Genomic DNA, 19,545 nt, shown 5'->3' on the forward strand with positions numbered 1-19,545 from the left:
GAGTAACATTGATATAATCAGCCTGGCTGCTTAAATATTCAACTTTCAAAGTGAGTGTGAAAACAGAATGAAATTGGATGTCTGGGCACAATATTCATGCGATACACCTAGTACGTAAGAGCTCAAAGATAACAGACTATTTTCCATTTAAATAAAATCATGTTGGATGGAATGAGGATGAAATACACAACCGACAGCATACTGCAGGCAAAATGCTGAGATTAAAAATCTTCTGAGACCAACTCAGAAAACAGAATCGAAGTCAACAACAGATAATATGATTTGATATGAAAATAAAATCATAGCTAGCTAATAGGTTTTTAAAGTTCACACTGTAATGAGCTTTGTTTTTTATATGTGAGTGAATTCCTATAATTTTAAGCCTTTTCTACAACCCATCTCCTCCAACTGTTTAACAAAATGAAGGAGCACCATTGCTGCAGAGTCTTGTCGTTGAGTCCTGTTCATTTTGCCACTTTAATTTAGCACATCCTTCTATGTATTTAGCACAGTAAAGCTTCAGACTGATTTTTAAATTTAATATTCTTTAAAAAATTAAGCACACAGTTACAGCTCAATCCATATCCTTTCAAAATACCTACTACCTCACCGTTTTTAATTACAGTTACACAAATAAGTGTACTGACTATGAGGAGCTTTTAAAAAGCTACTTATGGTTTCCATCAAATACACTGCCTACAAGTAAATTTAAGGAGTGTAATGTGTAACTCTCCCATTCACTCCTTATGCTTGACTGGATTAAAAGTTGCAATGACACAACCATCCAACAATTAAACTCCTTCAATACAGTTAACACTGATTTTATTCTGTGGCTTTGCAGTTCTTCTGCCAACATTCAAATGCACATCACTTCAAATTACTGGAATGAAAGATGTCTTATAAGCTAAAAAATTACTGGATGTTCTCCAAACAATGAATAAGCTATTCCTTGCTGTGTGCAAATTCAGCATTTTAGTGAGGGAATTAACATGGGCATGTTAATAAGCTTAACATTCTAAGGATTTTCTAATCTTCTAATTGCCTAAAAGGATGAGCTCCCTGCACACCTTCCCTTCTCACCTCCCCCCAAGGCCATCTCCCATCTCTCCTTTAGCTAAGGCTTTCTGACCTGGTGAGGAATCACTGATGATGCCCTTGATTCAAACATACACTGACCGCTCTCTACAACCTCTATATCCTTGGCAGTACTCTGCTGAGTACGCATTTTTAAAAAGATTATGAAGAATAAGTTCAAAACACATGAATAGGGCAGCAGGCAGGATTTAAAAAAAAAAAAAAAAAAAAAAAAATTTTTTTTTGCTGAGTCAGCACTAAAACCAGCCATTTTCATTAAGACCCTCAATATCCAAATGCTGAAAAAGGTGAACAGTTCTATGAAGACCTACAAGACCTTCTAGAACTAACACCCCCAAAAGATGTCCTTTTCATTATAGGGGACTGGAATGCAAAAGTAGGAAGTCAAGAAACACCTGGTTTAACAGGCAAATTTGGCCTTGGAGTACAGAATGAAGCAGGGCACAGGCTAATAGAGTTTTGCCAAGAGAACGCACTGGTCATAGCAAACACCTTCTTCCAACAACACAAGAGAAGACTCTACACGTGGACATCACCAGATGGTCAACACCGAAATCAGATTGATTATATTCATTGCAGCCAAAGATGGAGAAGCCCTATACAGTCAGCAAAAACAAGACTGGGAGCTGACTGTGGCTCACATCATGAACTCCTTATTGCCAAATTCAGACTTAAATTGAAGAAAGTAGGGAAAACCACTGAACCATTCAGGTATGACCTAAATCAAATCCCTTATGGCTATACAGTAGAAGTGAGAAATAGATTTAAAGGACTAGATCTGATAGACAGAATACCTGATGAACTATGTGGATGGAGGTTCGTGACATTGTACAGGAGACAGGGATCAGGACCACCCCCAAGAAAAAGAAATGCAAAAAAGGCAAAATGGCTGTCTGAGGAGGCCTTACAAACAGCTGTGAAAAGAAGAGAAGCAAAAAGCAAAGGAGAAAAGGAAAGATATACCCATTTAAATGCAGAGTTCCAAAGAATAGCAAGGAGAGATAAGAAAGCCTTCCTTAGTGATCAATGCAAAGAAATAGAGGAAAACAACAGAAATGGGAAAGACTAGAGATCTCTTCAAGAAAATCAGAGATACCAAGGGAACATTTCATGCAAAGATGGGCTCAATAAAGGACAGAAATGGTAGGGACCTAACAGAAACAGAAGATATTAAGACGAAGTGGCAAGAATACACAGAAGAATTGCACAAAAAAGATCTTCACGACCCAGATAGCTGCGATGGTGTGATCACTCACCTAGAGCCAGACATCCCGGAATGTGAGTCAAGAGGGCCTTAGAAAGCATCACTACGAACAAAGCTAGTGGAGGTGATGGAATTCCCGTTGAGCTATTTCAAATCCTAAAAGATGATGCTGTGAAAGTGCTGCACTCGATATGCCAGCAAATATGGAAAACTCAGCAGTGGCCACAGGACTGGAAAAGGTCAGTTTTCATTCCAATCCCAAAGAAAGGAAATGCCAAAGAATGTTCAAACTACCGCACAGTTGCACTCATCTCACACGCTAGTAAAGTAATGCTTAAAATTCTCCAAGCCAGGCTTCAGCAATACGTGAACCATGAACTTCCAGATGTTGAAGCTGGTTTTAGAAAAGGCAAAGGAACCAGAGATCAAATTGCCAACATCCGCTGGATCATTGAAAAAGCAAGAGAGTTCCAGAAAAACATCTATTTCTGCTTTATTAACTATGCCAAAGCTTTTGACTGTGTGGATCACAATAAACTGTGGAAAATTCTGAAAGAGATGGGAATACCAGACCACCTGACCTGCCTCTTGAGAAACCTGTATGCAGATCAGGAAGCAACAGTGAGAACTGGACATGGAACAACAGACTGGTTCCAAATAGGAAAAGGAGTACGTCAAGGCTGTATATTGTCACCCTGCTCATTTAACTTATACGCAGAGTACATCATGAGAAATGCTGGGCTGGAGGAAGCACAAGCTGGAATCAAAATTGCCAGGAGAAATATCAATAACCTCAGATATGCAGATGACACCACCCTTATGGCAGAAAGTGAAGAGGAACTAAAGAGCCTCTTGATGAAAGTGAAAGAGGAGAGTGAAAAAGTTGGCTTAAAGCTCAACATTCAGAAAACTAAGATCATGGCATCCGGTCCCAACACTTCATGGCAGATAGATGGGGAAACAGTGGAAACAGTGGCTGACTTTATTTTTCTGGGCTCCCAAATCACTGCAGATGGTGAGTGCAGCCATGAAATTAAAAGACACTTACTCCTTAGAAGGAAAGTTATGACCAACCTAGACAGCATATTAAAAAGCAGAGACATTACTTTGCCAACAAAGGTCCGTCTAGTCAAGGCTATGGTTTTTCCAGTGGTCATGTATGGATGTGACAGTTGGACTGTAAAAAAAGCTGAGCGCTGAAGAATTGATGCTTTTGAACTGTGGTGTTGGAGAAGACTCTTGAGAGTCCCTTGGACTGCAAGGAGATCCAACCAGTCCATTCTAAAGGAGATCAGTCCTGGGTGTTCATTGGAAGGACTGATGTTGAAGCTGAAACTCCAACACTTTGCCCACCTGATGTGAAGATCTGACTCACTGGAAAAGACCCTGATGCTGGGAAAGATTGAGGGCAGGAGGAGAAGGGGACGACGGAGGATGAGATGGCTGGATGGCATCACCGACTCAATGGACGTGGGTTTGGGTGGACTCCGGGAGTTGGTGATGGACAGGGAGGCCTGGCATGCTGCAGTTCATGGGATCACAAAGAGTCAGACACGACTGAGCGACTGAACTGAACTGAGTATACAAAAGGCCAAAATCTTTGGCGAGGCCATTAACATACATTTTGTGGCTCATTTAACTGTTCTGAAGAAGCAAAAAGAAACTTAAGGAGCTAAGTGATAAGCTTAAATGTTCAGAATTTTCTTTATTTAAAAAAAAAAAAAATTAGGTGAGAGCAACAGAAACTTGCTTGGAATGTTTTGATTCTGTAAACTTTAAAGTCATCCAGAAAAAAAATCTTCAGACCTAGATCAGCAAATAAAAGTCTTGGGAATGCTCAATAGCTAAGTCGAGTCCGCCAGGCTCCTCTGTCTGTGGGATTTTCCTGGCAAGAACACTGAGTGGGTAGCCACTTCCTCCTCCAGGGGGGTCTCCCTGGCCGGGGGTGGTGCCCAGGACTCCTGCATCACCTGCACTGCAGGTGGGTTCTTACCCTTAAGCCACCTGCAAAGCCCTCAAATGTCTCATAAGTTTTTGTAACTCTGTACATGTTACAGAGGCTGTAACACTTTACACAGAAGATAAAATATGTTGTCATCATTTTTAAAGTGAAGATATTTAAACAGAAAATGAAAGGTGCATTGGGGAACAGAAGTCCCCGCAACAGGGGGTTACATTCGTCTAAAGCCCAACCACGGCTGGCCCATCACGTGGACCACAGGCATATAAGATGCTCAGATTTCCTTGGATGTACCAAGGAAGCATAAACCTATAGTAGCTCTGGCTCTCAAATTAGGCATATTTTATTAAATTTCCTTTCTCTGAAAAAAAAAAAAAATTATCCAGGAAACTCTACAAACCATACTGTTTGATGCCCACCTATGGTGAGAGATGATTAAAACGTTTTGTTTTTTTTTTTCTGTAATCTGATTTTGGATGAGTCCCTATCTCAGAGACGATGCTACATAGATCCTATAGATAACTTCAGAAAACAGTCTTTTGTCACAAACATGGCTATGGAACATCCACTGTTTACAGGGCATGAATCGAGCATTGTGAGGCTTAAGGCCCCGACTCTAAAGAAACAAAATCATAAAATCAAGGTCACCCACTGGGGAACTGTGCAATCTAACCATCAGACATGGAGAAAGATCAGCAAAGGCGAAAAGTCCTAAAAAGTTGGTGGGAGTGTAGACTGGAACAGAGTTTTAAATCAGAAGGCACTTTGGTGATCTTTATATCAAAAACATTAAAATATGCATATCCTTTAACAAGAAATCCTTGTTTCTTGAGTGAAGGAGGGGCACAGGCAACAAAACCATGAAAACAGATGAGAGGACTTTCTGGAAGAAGTATGAAGCCAGAAACCCAGATGCACCCTCTCCCCTCCTCTTTCCAGGTCTGGAGTCTGAACATCACACTGGCGAAAGCTGGGAAAGGAAGGAAGCTGATCCGCGTGGGCAGCTTGGCCTCGGGGACCCTTCCCAAGCACAGCTGAGGACCATTCATGGAAATGAAGTTCCGAGAACCTACGGAGAAGCCCCTTGTGCAGCTCAGGAGATGCTGGGGAGGACGAGGTAGAAGCCAGAGCCTCTGATGTCAGCTCTCCAGGTGTCCTGTCGCGATGGTAACAGTTACTCCAAATGGGCTGGGCGAACCGCTCCGGGACGCGGTGCTTTCTGCCCTCCATCGTGAAAAAACGGACGTGGACACAAAACTGACAGACTCAGCCAGTCTGTGCATTGGGGACTGCTTTTTCTTTAACAGAAAAACTGCAGAGACAGCACAGAGAGTTCTCCTAGACCCTACACTCAGTTTGCCTGAAGTTAGCACCTTCGGTTACTGTGGTACATTTGTCACAACTGAGGAACCAACACCGGTGTGCTACTATTACTGCAAGGAGATCCAACCAGTCCATTCTAAAGGAAATCAGTCCTGAATATTCATCGGAAGGACTGATGCTGAAACGCCAATACTTTGGCCACCTGATGCAAAGAGCTGACTCATTGGAAAAGACCCTGACGCTGGGAAAGATTGAAGGAGGGAGGAGAAGGGGACGACAGAGGATGAGATGGTTGGATAGCATCACCGACTCAATGGACATGAGTTTGAGCAAGCTCTGGGCATTGGTGATGGACAAGGAGGCCTGGCGTGCTGCAGTCCATGGGGTCGCAAAGAGTCGGACACGACTGAGTGACTGAACTGAACCGAACTGCACGCATTATTCCTATTTCACTAGTTTTCCCCTAATGTCTTTTTCCTGTTCCAGGAAACTATCCTTAGCCATGCCCCACTCTTTGTGACTCTATGGACTGTAGTCCTCCAGGTTCCTCTTCCATGGGATTCTCCCCACAAGAACACTGGAGTGGGTTGCCATGCCCTCCTCCAGGGGATCTTCCTGACCCAGGCATTGAACCCACATCTCTTACGCCTCCTGCATTGGCAGGCGGGTTCTTTACGACTTGTGCCCCTGGGAAGCCCAGGAACCTACCCTAGAGATCCCATGTCCTCGTGGCCTCCTCTGATCTGTAGCAGCTCTTCTCAGACTTTCCTTGTTTTTGATGACCTGACAGCCGTGAAGCCAGCTGATCGGTGTTCTGAAGGATTTCTCTACCCCCTCCCCCTTGAGGACAAAACCTCGTCTGAGATCTTTCTCAGATTACACTGGAGTTATGGATTTTGAGGAGGAAGACAACAAAGGTGAAGTGACAATTTCTTGCCATTGTATGAAAGGTACATATCGTCAACTTCGCATCACAGACGATGTTAGCTTTGATCACCTGGCCAAAGTAGCAACTGCCAGGCTTTCTCACCATAAGCTTCCTTTTCCCCCCATTTCCAAACACTGCTCTTTGGGAGTAAGTCACCAAGCACAGCCGCTCAGAAGGTAGGGAGTTAAAGTCCAGTTCCTTGAACAGACAAATATCTACATAAATTATCTACAATTCTTCCATAAGGGAAATTTGTCTCTACTCTCATTTATTTATTTGAGCATTTATTTCTATCAGTGTGGATTCACAGATACGGATTTTATATTTGGGGTTAAAACCCCAATGCTATGCTATTTATTTGTTGTTGGAATTGTCTCAGCTTTGGCCACTGGGGCCAATTCGGGTAGACCTATGACATCCTTCTTTTCTGAACACTTCCTTAACTTTCTGCTTTTCCGTATTTTTATCAGTGAGATGCCTTACTTAAGAGCTGTTAGGGGATGAACTGTGTATTCAACCCCCACCCCACAGAAAAGTTTCACGTTCAAGTCTTGGTTACGAGTAAAATGGGACCCTATTTGGGAATAGAGTCATCGGCGATGTAATGATTACATCATACTGAAAAGGGTGTCCCCGAATCCAGGATAACCGATATCTTACAAAAAGGCGAGACATGGACACAGCACCCAGGAAGGACAAGGCACACCACGCTGAAGACAAAGGCAGAGGTCAGGGGGATGCTTCTCACAAGCATCCGCAAGTGAACCCCGGCAAACAAGAGGCACACGGCTCGGCGTGGCAATGTTCAGTACTATCTCTGGACGTGGATAAGCTTTGGGGGCAGTTTTATCAGATGCCTCGTCCTCCCTGCAGAGTTTCCAGCTGCCTGCCACTGGCTTCAGAGCACTCTGTGCCCAGCGCACCTCAGAGTCCTAGCAGTAACCGCCCATCTAGTACAATCACCATTCCAGATGCTAAGTACCGGCTCTGTGAAATCCAGGTGCTTCCCAGGTGCCCCGCAGCACTCCGGGGGGCGGAGAGGTCCCCTGCGTCACAGAGGACCCAGCCAGACCATGTCAAGTCATCATGCGTGACCCCGGTTTAACGACTCGCTTTGTCCCTCTTCCATCTTCCCTAAGTCACGTCTGCAAGTGGCCTGAAGGCTTTAAAACGGAACTGAACACATCTCTGTCAGCTGTACAGATACTGTCCAACCATCCAGCACTTTGGATCCTTAGTACAACTTTCCACACTAGAGGACAGCGAAGCAAGCTCTAAACTTTCAGATGAAGGGACCACAGTCCCGGGGAAAGAGAAAGTGACTTGTTCTTACAGAGTTAAGACAGGGAAGAGGCAGGCTAGAACCCAGTATGTCTTTTCACCCCACATCCAGGAACCTTTATGAAGGTGAAATCGAAGCTCTGGCATGGGTAGAGATGGGAACTTTATCTTCCCCCTCAGCCATCTGGGAGAAGAGGAACTGGATGTGACAGACTGGAATCTGGCGCGTTTTTGTTTGGAAATTGTCTTCATCACAAAAGTTGCAGTGGGTCTGTGTTTTTACACCTTTGTTAAAAATCAAACGCAGTCCTTAAGCTGAGGCAGCACGTGAAGCCTCTCGCCCGAGTGTGCGTTCCTCTTGTAACCCCTAGAGCTCTACCATAATCCTTCAAATTATTCAATAATTACTGTGCTTCCCCTGGGGTCGCATTTGGCAACAAAATACTGGTCTAAATGAACCAACGATATGACGCAGAGAATAACACTTATGTTCTTAACTTCTTAGAAGCAAAAGGATATGAAATACTTCCGAGGCACAAGCTGGGAGCAAAGTGAAGGGTTTGCTGTGGGGGTTTGGAGGGTGAGGGGTTCAGAATGACAAAAGGAATATGAGAATCTGGGAATTATTCCAATAATGAGGGTCATCCCCTCCCCCACGAACCTTTGTCTATCAGGCCAGTCTCCACTCCAATCCCAGTTCCCTTCCATTTCAGGAGTGGCTATGGCCACAAGGGAAAAACCAAGCATATGGCTCTGCCCTTCTGGACATTTCTACAGTGTTGGCTGGGCTGGTTGGAAAATCCCATTTCATCTCCTACAGCTATATGACCTCAAGTTGTCATTTCCAATAAAGTATGCTTCCACTGATTTTTATGAACATAGACAAAACCTGCTACAACCTTTTTTCTCCCCCCCCAAATCTTTCAAACCAACTGTAGTTGCTATGTAGGGTTATTTGTTTCTAAGGCAACAGCATATATCTAAGTACTAATGGCCTGTCCTTTTGCCAGGCAACAAACAGCCTTGTGATGCAACTGCACCTGTCTCAGCTACGCGTTACTATGGAGACGCTGCAGTTGCCATGGCTACCATCACGCTAATCGCCTAGCAAAGGCAGACATACAGCAGTCTTCTCAGAGAGCCCAGCTGTTCCTCTCCATCTCTTGCTGAAGACTGCTTGTCCAGGGCCTGTGATGGAATGCTTCTCCACCGAAATGCACAAGAACTTCATCAAGGCTGTTTCACAGGACCGCTCTGTGCTCCCTCAGCCAGGCAGAGTCTGTAACGATGCTGGCTGTGAAACCACGGCCATCTACGAATTCACGCCGCTCCTTGTTGGTACAAATGTGGAGCCCAAGGCTCACGTCTCCTAACTGGGTGGTGACAAGGGAAACATCTCTATACATCACACAAAAAAAAACACTGTTCGGGTAGAATTGACGGACAGACGTCTAACCAAGCACTGCACAAGAGAAAACCCATTTTAAAAATTGGTTCCATGTTACATGGCTACTTTTACAGACTCTGTCATTAACCAATTTTTTTTTAAGTGACAGGTTGCATAACCTCCCCGCCTATTCTATCTCTGTAAAAACGGCACCCGTGACCTCACTGTCTGAAAACAAAGAGGCATGTGAGCAGCAATCCAAGTCTCCAGGGTCCTTTGCTGTTTTCCTCGAAGAGGCAAACACCAAGTAACCAAAACAAAACGACTGCCCGGAACACCGTCCACACGGAGACGGGAATGGCAACAACTCAGGGCGTCCTCCCCTCAAACACCTGAGACGCTCACTCAGAGGAGGGAAGGCAGAAACCGCTCACCCAACGCATCCCGGGACTCCCACCCCTACAAACCACCCCGTGCTCAGACGCTGAGGCTGTCAACCTTCCTGTGCAAATGTCTCTACCCAGGGAGACGTTATTTCACCCACCACGGAGCCTTCCAGAAGGAGACGCGTTCCTCCCAGGCAGCAGACGCGGTAAGGTTTGCAGAAAAGACAACAACCGGTAATGCCTCCAAGAATACTTAACTTCTTCTCATTTTCTAGTTATTTTTAAAGTCACAGAGCCTATGAGTTTCAGTGCCTGTCTCTGCCAAAAGAATACAACTTCAGTAGACCAAAAAAAGAAACAAAACAAACAAAAAGGAACTCGAAAAACAGAAAAGTCTGAATGGCTTACCTTTGATATGCCTGAGGAGAGGCGGGAGGTGTGCTGAACACATTTGAGTGTGGGTGGTAAGGTGTCTTTTTCAAAGCCTGAATCAGATTTTGTCTATACTCCGGGTCTATGCACCACAATGACCCTTTCCCGATACTCTGCAAAGAAATCAAAATAAAAAAGTTACTAATACAGAGACAGCAACTATTGTGCAATAAGTAGATGTGGGCTTCCCTGGTGGCTCAGACGGTAAACATTCCGCTTGCGCTGCGGGAGACCTGGGTTCGATCCCCGGGTTGGGAAGATCCCTGGAGGAGGGCATGGCAACCCACCCCAGGATTCTTGCCCAGGAAAATGCCATGGAGAGAGGAGCCTGGCGGGCCACAGTCCGCAGGGTTTCAGAGTCAGCCACAACTGAGCGACTGGGCACAGCAGAAGCAGACGTATAGCTCTCATCACAGTAACTTATTTTTTTTTGAAGTCTCTTACTTCTTTGTTAACTGTCTGCCAACCTTAACTACAGTACTCTTGACCTTTAAACATCATGCAGTGCACGTCCGTGTACTCACATTAAGTTTGACAAAATGACTGTTATTTCCAGGTGAGGTTGCTACAACAATATTCTCATTTTCATATCCTATATATCAAAACCCTCAGTTACCTTATTATTTTTCAGTGTCAACTTTGAAAAACATGTATTCTCTTTAAAAAAGTGAGTTTCAAATTTGTCAGCTATCAAGGGTTGAGAGAAACAGAGGGTAGAGACACCCTCAAAACTTCGTTTCTGCTTTGAAAATTCGAGAGCTAGATTTTCAAACCATATTACATCGGTGCCACTTTACAAAAACAGAAAAGTAATCCACTTGTTTTTTTCCTGCTTACAAAAGAATGACGTTTAAGCTTCAAATGGAATTCTGTAATAACCGTCCCCAGGAAACAAAAAGATCTCAGGCAGAAGTGGTCAGTCAGTCTTTAGCCAGAATCAAGTATTTATTTTTTTGGATTCTCAATTCTGGATCCAGACCTCAATCTTCAGAAGTCAAAAACTTTATAAAATGCAAATCTTATCAAACTGGTTCCATGGAGAGCGGAGGACTTAGTTTGAGGCCCACTCTCAGTTGGAGGCTTGTGTTCCAAGCCCAGCATCTTATAAACACGTGGAAGCCCTGCCTCTGAGGCCCGCTGGAACTGGCTGCTCCCCTTTCAATGACCAAATGTACCCAAGCGGTTTGATAAGGTCATGTGTAAATATTTACTGATTTGGAGAGAAAAGAAGTCAAATTATATAAACCCACACCCGCCCCATGGTTCCAGCCAACGGACCCTCTAATTTTCACAACTATTGTACTACAGAAAGATTTAGAAAGCAAACAAGAAAATCGTTTAGCTATTAGGCAGGAGAAAATAAAGCCCAAGAAAATCCCTTAGAAGGAGAACTAAACATAAGTTATTCCCAAAATCTTCAAAGAACTTTAAAAAATGTGTAGTTCAGTCATCAGTCGACCAGATAGTTTACTTACCAACATATTCACAGAACCCATTCAAGTTCTTCACGCCCCACAGCACCAGTGCGCTGAGCACAGGGAGCTGTTCAAAGCCAAGGTCAGGGGCTCAAGCTCCGAGCACCCCCATCACAGGTGCAGGCCTGACCCCCGCCCCCCAAACACAGCCCGTCAGGCCAACCTGCCTGGGCTAAACACCAAAGTTCCCAGTTTAATCAGTCGGATGCTAAAAACATGAATGATTTCAACTTTGGAAAATTCAGTGTCCTTACATGGCCTTCCCCTTCATGCACACATTTGCAAGCCCAGAAGAGTTCACTTCTGAGTAATGACACTTCCCGGGCAGAGCAGGCAGCCACCAAAAGAGCAGACCTGGCCCTGCCATCCTGTCCCTGGAAAACAACTGTGCAGCGCGGGACTGCCTTTCTGATCCCCTGGAAGACAAGACCCCAGACCGCTGGCTGGAGGGCCAGGGCCCACGTGCAACCCAGACCTTTCCGCAGGGAGATTATCTTGGTTCTGGGAACCACATGGAGCTTTTGTCTTCATCAAGGTGGTTTTCAGGGCGGAGCCATTTAATCTCACAGGGACTAGAAGTGCAGGGAAAGAACAGTGACCCAGGAATGTGGCTTCTCCCAGCCCTTAATATCTTGTGGTTACACCACACTGTTATTCACCCAAAGAAAAAGGGAAAAAACCCCGCAGGACTGGGCTGGGAGAGGCGGTCCACAAGCTAAGCCATCCAGGTGAGAGAGGCCAGAGGAGCTCTAGCAAGACACAGTCCTAAGGTCAGATGCTTCCTGTGTGGCCTTCGGCAAAAGGGTCCCTGAGAAAGTCCAGGCTTCCTCCCTGGCAAAATAGAGACTGCCCCGCCCCCAGAGACCGCTGTGGGGCCTGGGCAGGCAAACAGGAAACACCCGGAACAGCGGAGAAGGTAAAGGCACTCAGTAAACGGTGGAGGCGGTCAAGGACAATTCTCTTTGAACAGAAGCACAGAGGTGAAGCCAGCCGGACAATGGTTTCTGTATCTGATTTTGCCAACATGAAAGAAGCACCAGGTTCCCACGGAGGCAGCAGACGGGGCCACGGGTAAACGGACCCAGACCGTGAGGACCAAGCAACCGTCTGCCCCCCACACCTTTGCACGGGCTCAGCAAGGGCCTTCGGAGAGCTTCCCCACTTTCTAAGACCCCCTTCATTTCATTACCCTGCCCATCGCCCTCCGAAGCACCCCTCACTCCATGTTACTTGTCTCTTGGCTCTGGAGGCCAGTTCTGACCCCCTGCTAGAAGTCTCCTTTTGCCCGGATCTCTGCACGATGGTCATCAGGCTGAGGTTCACCTCCAAGCTTGGTCAGCACGCGTTCACAGCATCCATTTGCTGCAGACCCGCTCCTGGGGCCGTCACAGACCCTCCTGGGGCCATCGCAGACCCTCCTGGGGCCATCACAGACCCTACCTTGATCAGTTCTGCATTTTACAGTGAGCACGGCCACGAACGGGGACAGATCTCCACAGACGAGACACTAATTTCAATACTTATATGCAGAATTTTCAGAGAGGAAAGAAACAAGCCTAAAAAGCGTCTTCAGGACACACCCACGGGGACAACGAGGATCCCTCTAACCCCTCCGGTGCTTTTCCACCGCAGAGAGAGCGCAGGCAGAGCTTGGCAGGACGGGGGGAGACTGGCCCCGCGTCTGATTTGCAAGCGTTCTCCTTGGTCTCACGTAACAGCTCAGAATAGCAAAAAGGTTGACTTGAAAACTTTTAACATGGAAATATGAAGAGCAGAGAATGCTCAAGTTTACTCAGCCAGGAAAAATTACATTTAATGCCCCTCACAGGAGAGAAAAGGATGTAATTTGATTAGAGTTGCGTAATAAGTTTGAGGGTCAGAGTTTTTAGAATTATGTACATCTCATCTAAAGTTCCAATATGGATTTTTTTATCATAATAACAGGACCATGCACCATTAAATGTTAAGGAATTCGAAACAATAAGGGAAGAAAGATCTCTATTCATAGATCCATTTACCTCTTTAAAAAATATTTATATACATTTATAAATATATTTATATTTACAGTGGTACAGAATCTGCCTGCCAGTGCAGCAGATGTGAGAGATGTGGGCTCAATCCCGGGATCGGGAAGATACCCTAGAGCAGGAAATGGCAGCCTGCTCCAGGATTCCTGTCTAGAGAATTCCATGGACAGAGGAGCCTGGCGGGCTACAGACCGTGGGGTCGCACAGAGTTGGATACAGTTGAGCACAGTAGCAGCAACATATTTATATAAATATTATAAATATAACATGCTGCTGCTGCTGCTAAGTCACTTCAGTCGTGTCCGACTCTGTGCGACCCCACAGACGGCAGCCCACCGGGCTCCCCTGTCCCTGGGATTCTCCAGGCAAGAATACTGGAGTGGGTTGCCATTTCCTTCCCCAATGCATGAAAGTGAAAAGGGAAAGTGAAGTCGCTCAGTCGTGTCCGACTCTTAGCGACCCCATGGACTGCAGCCTACCAGGCTCCTCCGTTCATGGGATTTTCCAGGCAAGAGTTCTGGAGTAGGGTGCCATTGCCTTCTCCGAAATATAACATAAATAAATATAAATATGTGAAACATTTATATATGATATATATTTCATATAAAATATATATCTAAGACAAAAAACTCTGTCAAGAGCTTTCTTATGCACACAAACATATACACACATAGTTTAAGAAAACTAATGTGCAAAGTAAAAGGAAAAAAGGAGTGAAAACATACGGATGAAGCCAAGTTGGTTTAATTAAAAAGCACCTGGAGAATTAACAGACAATCCGTTGTTAGCAATAAAAACATCAGTACATAACAGGGAAAGTAGACCAGGAGAACCCATATTGCAGAAAGAACTGATTAGTGAGAAAGGCTAAAAACGAAAGAGAGAGAGAAGAAAAACAACAATTAAATCTTCAGCCTAACTTCGACAGATGACCTGTTTTTCCCTGAAAGGTCAGGGCCCAGCACCGTCCCTGGCAGCCCGCGAGTCTCTCCCGGGTCCCGCAGCTCAGCAGACCCGCACGGGTCAGCCTGCACAACATCCGGCCTTCACCGGGGGTCTCTTCACTAGGCTGTGCGTCAGTAAGGTAAGGACCATACTTTAAACACTGTTGACAAACCGCGGACCATGCTACATTAATGGGGCATGCAGTTATTATAATTGCGCTTCCCAGGTGGCACCAGCGGTCAGGAACCTGCCTGCCAATGTAGACACAGGTTCGCTCCCTGGGTCGGGAAGATGCCCTGGAGGAGGGCATGGCAACCCGCTCCAGCATTCTTGCCTGGAGAATCCCATGGACAGAGGAGCCTGGTGGGCTACAGTGCATGGGGTTGCAGAGTCGGATACGTCTGAAGCAACTTAGCACGCACGCTTACTGGGCTCTGGGTCCAAAGTGGGTGGGAAACGTTGTTCTAGAACCAGGGTTTCCATTTTCTTCCTCCTCGTCACTTCTGAGGGATAAAGCCCTCTTCCAGCAGTACTGGAGGACTCCCCACATGTGGTACCCATACGCAGGGGAGGGGGCTGTGCCCAGGGATGGGGCCAGTGAGGCAAGACCCACAGGGGAGCTGGATGCCTGCTTGTGGTGGATCTGAAACAATCCCCTCTTCTAAACTTTTAATTTTATATTGGAGTACAGAAAGCTGTGCTGCTTTCAAGTGTACAGCAAAGCGACTCAGTTATGCATCGGCGTGCGTCTTTGCCAGAGTCTTTTCTCAGTTAGATGGTCACGTGATATGGAGCAGAGTTCCCTGCTCTATACAGTAGGTCCTTGCTGGTTACCCATTGTGAATATATCAGTGTGTACAGGTTGGGCCCGAACAATCCCTCTGGACGTTTCTGAAATGCCAATTCCGTGGGTGTTCTCCCCACTGCCCACTCCCCTCCGCTCCCTCACCCCTATGGTACCCACTGCGCGCCAGGCACCATGGGGTCCTTTACCGAAGGCAAGACAACACAGAAAGGCAACTGCTCTCTTGAAGCGGGGATTCTGGAGGGGGCAGAAGACAGGAAGTCGAGAGATACGTGAGGAAGAACCTGACAGACCGTGACGCCCGCTGGGAGGGCAACAGAGGGCGGTGGGTTGGGAGGCAGGACGGTGCCGCGTGTGAAGAACAGAAGGAAGTGGAGGGGCCCGGCCCGGGTCTGTGAAGCCCCGACGGCTAGGCCAGGCCCGAGGGGACCAGGTGACGGGGAAGGGAGCGCGGCTTCGGGGCGTCCTCGGGAGAAGCAGTGCGACTTGGTGATGGATTCGACGTGGCAGGTGAAGAAGAGAGACAAATAAAGGCTTGATTCGAGCAAGTAGGTCAGAGACTGGGAGTGGCGATGGGGCTGCGGAGGCTGAGGGGAGAGGACCCGTGTGAACACAGAGCCTCCGAGGCGTCTGTGGGTGAAGGGCTGCTGACTGAGGCACCTGAACAACCTTGGACACACGCCACTCTCTTCCTTCTGCTGTCACTGAGCTGACCCCGACCTTAGCAAAGGCAGATCGGACCCAGAAAGGCAGGCCGGAGGTGGTCTGGCTTTAGAGGTCTTCCATCAACGGATTCCTCTGCAGCCGGCATTGGTAAACATTTTCTTAAAGGATCAAAATAAATATTTTAGTCTTCGTAGGCAGACAGTCTCTGTCGCAACTACTCACCTCTGCCACTGCAGAAGGAAAACAGCCACGGGCACGGCTGTGCTTCCGTGACATTTAATTTACAGAAACACAGGCCACGGGTGGCTGCTCCCTCCCTGCAGCTCCTGCCCTTGAACCCAAGGTTCAGACTCAAGAGCTCCTGTAATTTTAGGAACCTAAAACCAGGATGGGGGGTCTTCCCAAGCTAAGACAGTTGGGCCTGGTTCTGGGGGATTGGGTGGGGAGGGGTTGCCATGCGCGATCTAAGCCAAGAGCTCTGCAGGGGAGGGCAGGAGGCGGTCTGCACACTCACTGCAGCAGGTGAGGCTACTGTCAGGAGCAGGACACATCTGTTGAGCTGCGCATAACCCCGCCTTCTCTGAAATCACTGCGCACGTCCAGTTCCCCTTCCCTCTCCGGGTCTCAGCTTCTCATCTATAATACAGGCGGTCAGACGCCATCAGCCCAGGGGCTCTGAACTCCATGCTTTGAGAATGTGTCACTACAGGTTACTTAGCACACCTCTGCCTTCAAGTCCCCTCTCCTCATCTGCTTCCTAGCTTCCCAACACATCGTTTTTCTGTTATGGGCCCTCATCAAGCGCCCATAAAGTCAGCGAGAAGCATATTACCGACTTCTCAAAGGGTGGCCCTTGCCCCGTCGGCATAGACACTGGAGTCAGGGAGGCTTGAGACCAAGCCCTGTGCTGGGTTTGCCAGCCGTGTGGCCTTGGGCAAGTGACTTAGCTGCTCTGAGCTTCAGTTTCCTCATCTATAAAATGGAAAGGCTGTAATTACACCGCTTCACAGGACTGCTGCAAGGATTCAATGAGATAATCCTCTGTGCGGTACATAATAAAAGCTCAACCAATACTGCTCTCCTGATCATGATGGTAAAATATTAAATAGCTAGTGTTCCTTGACACCAGGCTCCAAAAGAAGCAGGCCCTGCCCTGACGGAGGAGTACTTGCCAAATTGTGAAATAATGCAAATTTCATCCAAAGCGGGGTGAAAATCACATATGGTTATTTTTTCCACTGTCTGATTCAGGTAGAAGTGAACGGCTCAAAACAGAACAAAGCAGAGCCCTGGGCACTAGGGTGACGCCAGGAGGGACAGGAGACCTTGGGGAAGACCCGCACTTCTGAGTCTCAAGTCGCTTCTTTGCGCACCGATGGCCCTGGGTGCCAGGACCGTGTGGCAGCCCAATGCTGCCCAGGAGAGGTCCCTGCCCCTTAGAGCTTAAACCTGCCACCTCCTGGGGGGAGAGGCCCGGCCCTGCACGCCGCCCTGGGGGTGGAGGAGTTGATTAAGGGATGAAGCTGGGTGGCGCAGAGCTGCCAGGAGCAGGAGAAGCTGGCCTGGGACGTGGGAAGGGGCTCTGGGGGGGCGCGGGGGTGCTGGCCTCCAAAGCCGCCCCTCCGTTCTCCGGGTCTGGGGGCTCAGGCTGGAAACCGAAACTGACAAGCCCACACGGTCGGCCCCAAAGACACCTGGAGCTTTACAGGCGGGGCGCCCGACACTTGCCCTTCTCGTCAACTGGCCTTTCTGCCCGACATGCTGAACGTTCCCCGGGGTCCAGGAGACAAACGAAGTCCTCCCCTGGAAACGGCCCAGCTGTGCTCACCACGGACGACAAGCTCACCCGCCGGGCCCTGTGCAGCCCCCCACGGGTCACCCCCCACGGGTCCTGCCTCTGGGCTCCTCCTCCAGGCCTGGGTCCAAGAGGAGGGAAGGAGGGAGGGGGAGCACGGGCCAGGGACAGGGAGGAGCCTGCTGGGGACTCGGGGGGGCCCCGGGGGCTGGGGAGGGAGGGAGAGACAAGGGGGGAGACAGGGGGCAGCTGCTGATGCTCTCAGAGCCCTGTGTCCCCCACTCCCACAAAACCCCTCCTCTGCACCAGACCAGAGGCTGGGCTCAGACCTCGGTGGGTCACCTGCCCGCTCCAAAGTCCGAAGGAATGGAGGTCCCTGGTGCCTCATTTTGAAACAAGCGATTTAAGAACCCTTGTAACCAGGATACAAGGCAAGGGTGCATTTTTTTTTCAGGATGCAGAACCTCCAGAGACAGCAGTGCACAGCCGTAGGCCAGGGGCACCCGGCCCTGCCCAGCGCGGTCGCTCTGTGTCTCCAGCGCCCATGACAACTCCTGCCATGCAGAAGGAGCTCAACAGACATTTCTGAAAAGAATACACAATTATGAAAGACCACACAAGCCAGCTGATGGGGTACCCGCATGCACGCACACACACACACACACCAGCCAACGGGGGACACACACCAAGTACACACACGGGTCTCACACAGACACATGCAGACACTCACACACATACAGTCTGTCAGGCAGCTCCTCCCGTGGACCTGCCCTGGGCCAGGCTCCCTGCTCAGCACCCCCTTCCGCCCCCCAGGCTGCCTGTGGAGCCCCCAGAGCCCCCTGGAGACCATGCTCCCCCAGCCTTCCTGTCCCTCTCCCAGTAGAGCCTCAGGACAGGGTCTGGCTTTGCGAGGTCCGGGCCCCCTGGACTGTCAAGAAGGTGAGAGGCACACACCCCTCGCAGACTCTGACCAGTGAGGGGGCAAGAGGCAATGCCAGGGCTCCCAGGAGCATTCCAGAAGGCAACCGCACAGCAGAGGGGTCCGCCTCTGTGGACCCTGTCTACACCGCCGGCCTGTGGTGTCACCAGGGGTGAACCATGTGTCCTCTGAGACGGGCAGCTTCTTTACCTACAGATTAGGGGTAAAACTATCCTCTCCCAGTCTCCCTGGGCTCAGAGGCGATAACACACAGAATGCGCCTACCACCACCCCCAGCGTGAGGAAGGCACTGAATCAGTTCAGTCCTCCTCCCTGTCAAAGGACATCACAGGGGAGTTTGCAAGATTCCAGAAAAAACAGAGAAAAGTGATCCTAACGAGTGACACCATTCCACCGCAAGATGCTTGTTAGCGAGTGAGTGACTCCAAGGCCCCTCTGTCCTGAAGTCCTATTATTTATAATCTAGAGACTTCGGGGGGGCGGGGCTTAAAGTTTAAAACTATTAAGAAAAAGACTGAAGAGCCAGCCAGGTGCCTGAAAGAGGGAAGGAGAGAAAGAGGACAACGCTGATCACGAGGCATTTTTTTCTAGCTACATCATTGTTCACTCCCCATAATGAAATACACAATTACTCCAGAGGACCCGCCCTTTTTTTTTTTTTAAGAAATCACATCACACATTTGGATTTCCCAAATGACTTGCAGTGTTTCAAATGTCGCACTTGGCTCTCTAAACACTTTGTTTTCCAAAAGCAGAAGGAAGGATGAAAAACAGAAATGACACACCTGGGCCACACGGGAGTCTCTCTCAAGACCCTGGCCTGGAGGGTCTCACTCTCGCCTCACTCTGGGGAGGGGCCGTGCAGGCGGGAAGGGCAGCCCCAGCACCACCAGCCC

The 19,545-nt window shown here is 48.1% G+C and overlaps 1 protein-coding gene across 23 annotated transcripts in view; it reads right to left on the reverse strand.

Annotated features, from left to right (window-relative positions):
- FOXN3 (forkhead box N3) overlaps positions 1–19,545 on the reverse strand; it is a 538,038-nt gene that overhangs the window by 182,963 nt on the left and 335,530 nt on the right. For all 23 annotated transcript variants that reach the window (XM_081510806.1, XM_081510807.1, XM_081510823.1 and 20 more), the window contains one exon: positions 9,973–10,109. In XM_081510806.1, the coding sequence (XP_081366932.1) occupies positions 9,973–10,109 (137 nt within the window). The remainder of the gene's footprint in view (positions 1–9,972; positions 10,110–19,545) is intronic.

The sequence above is a fragment of the Giraffa tippelskirchi genome, chromosome 7 (genome assembly GCF_054371585.1).
Source record: "Giraffa tippelskirchi isolate mGirTip1 chromosome 7, T2T-mGirTip1v1.2.pri, whole genome shotgun sequence".
NCBI classification, from domain to species: domain Eukaryota; kingdom Metazoa; phylum Chordata; class Mammalia; order Artiodactyla; family Giraffidae; genus Giraffa; species Giraffa tippelskirchi.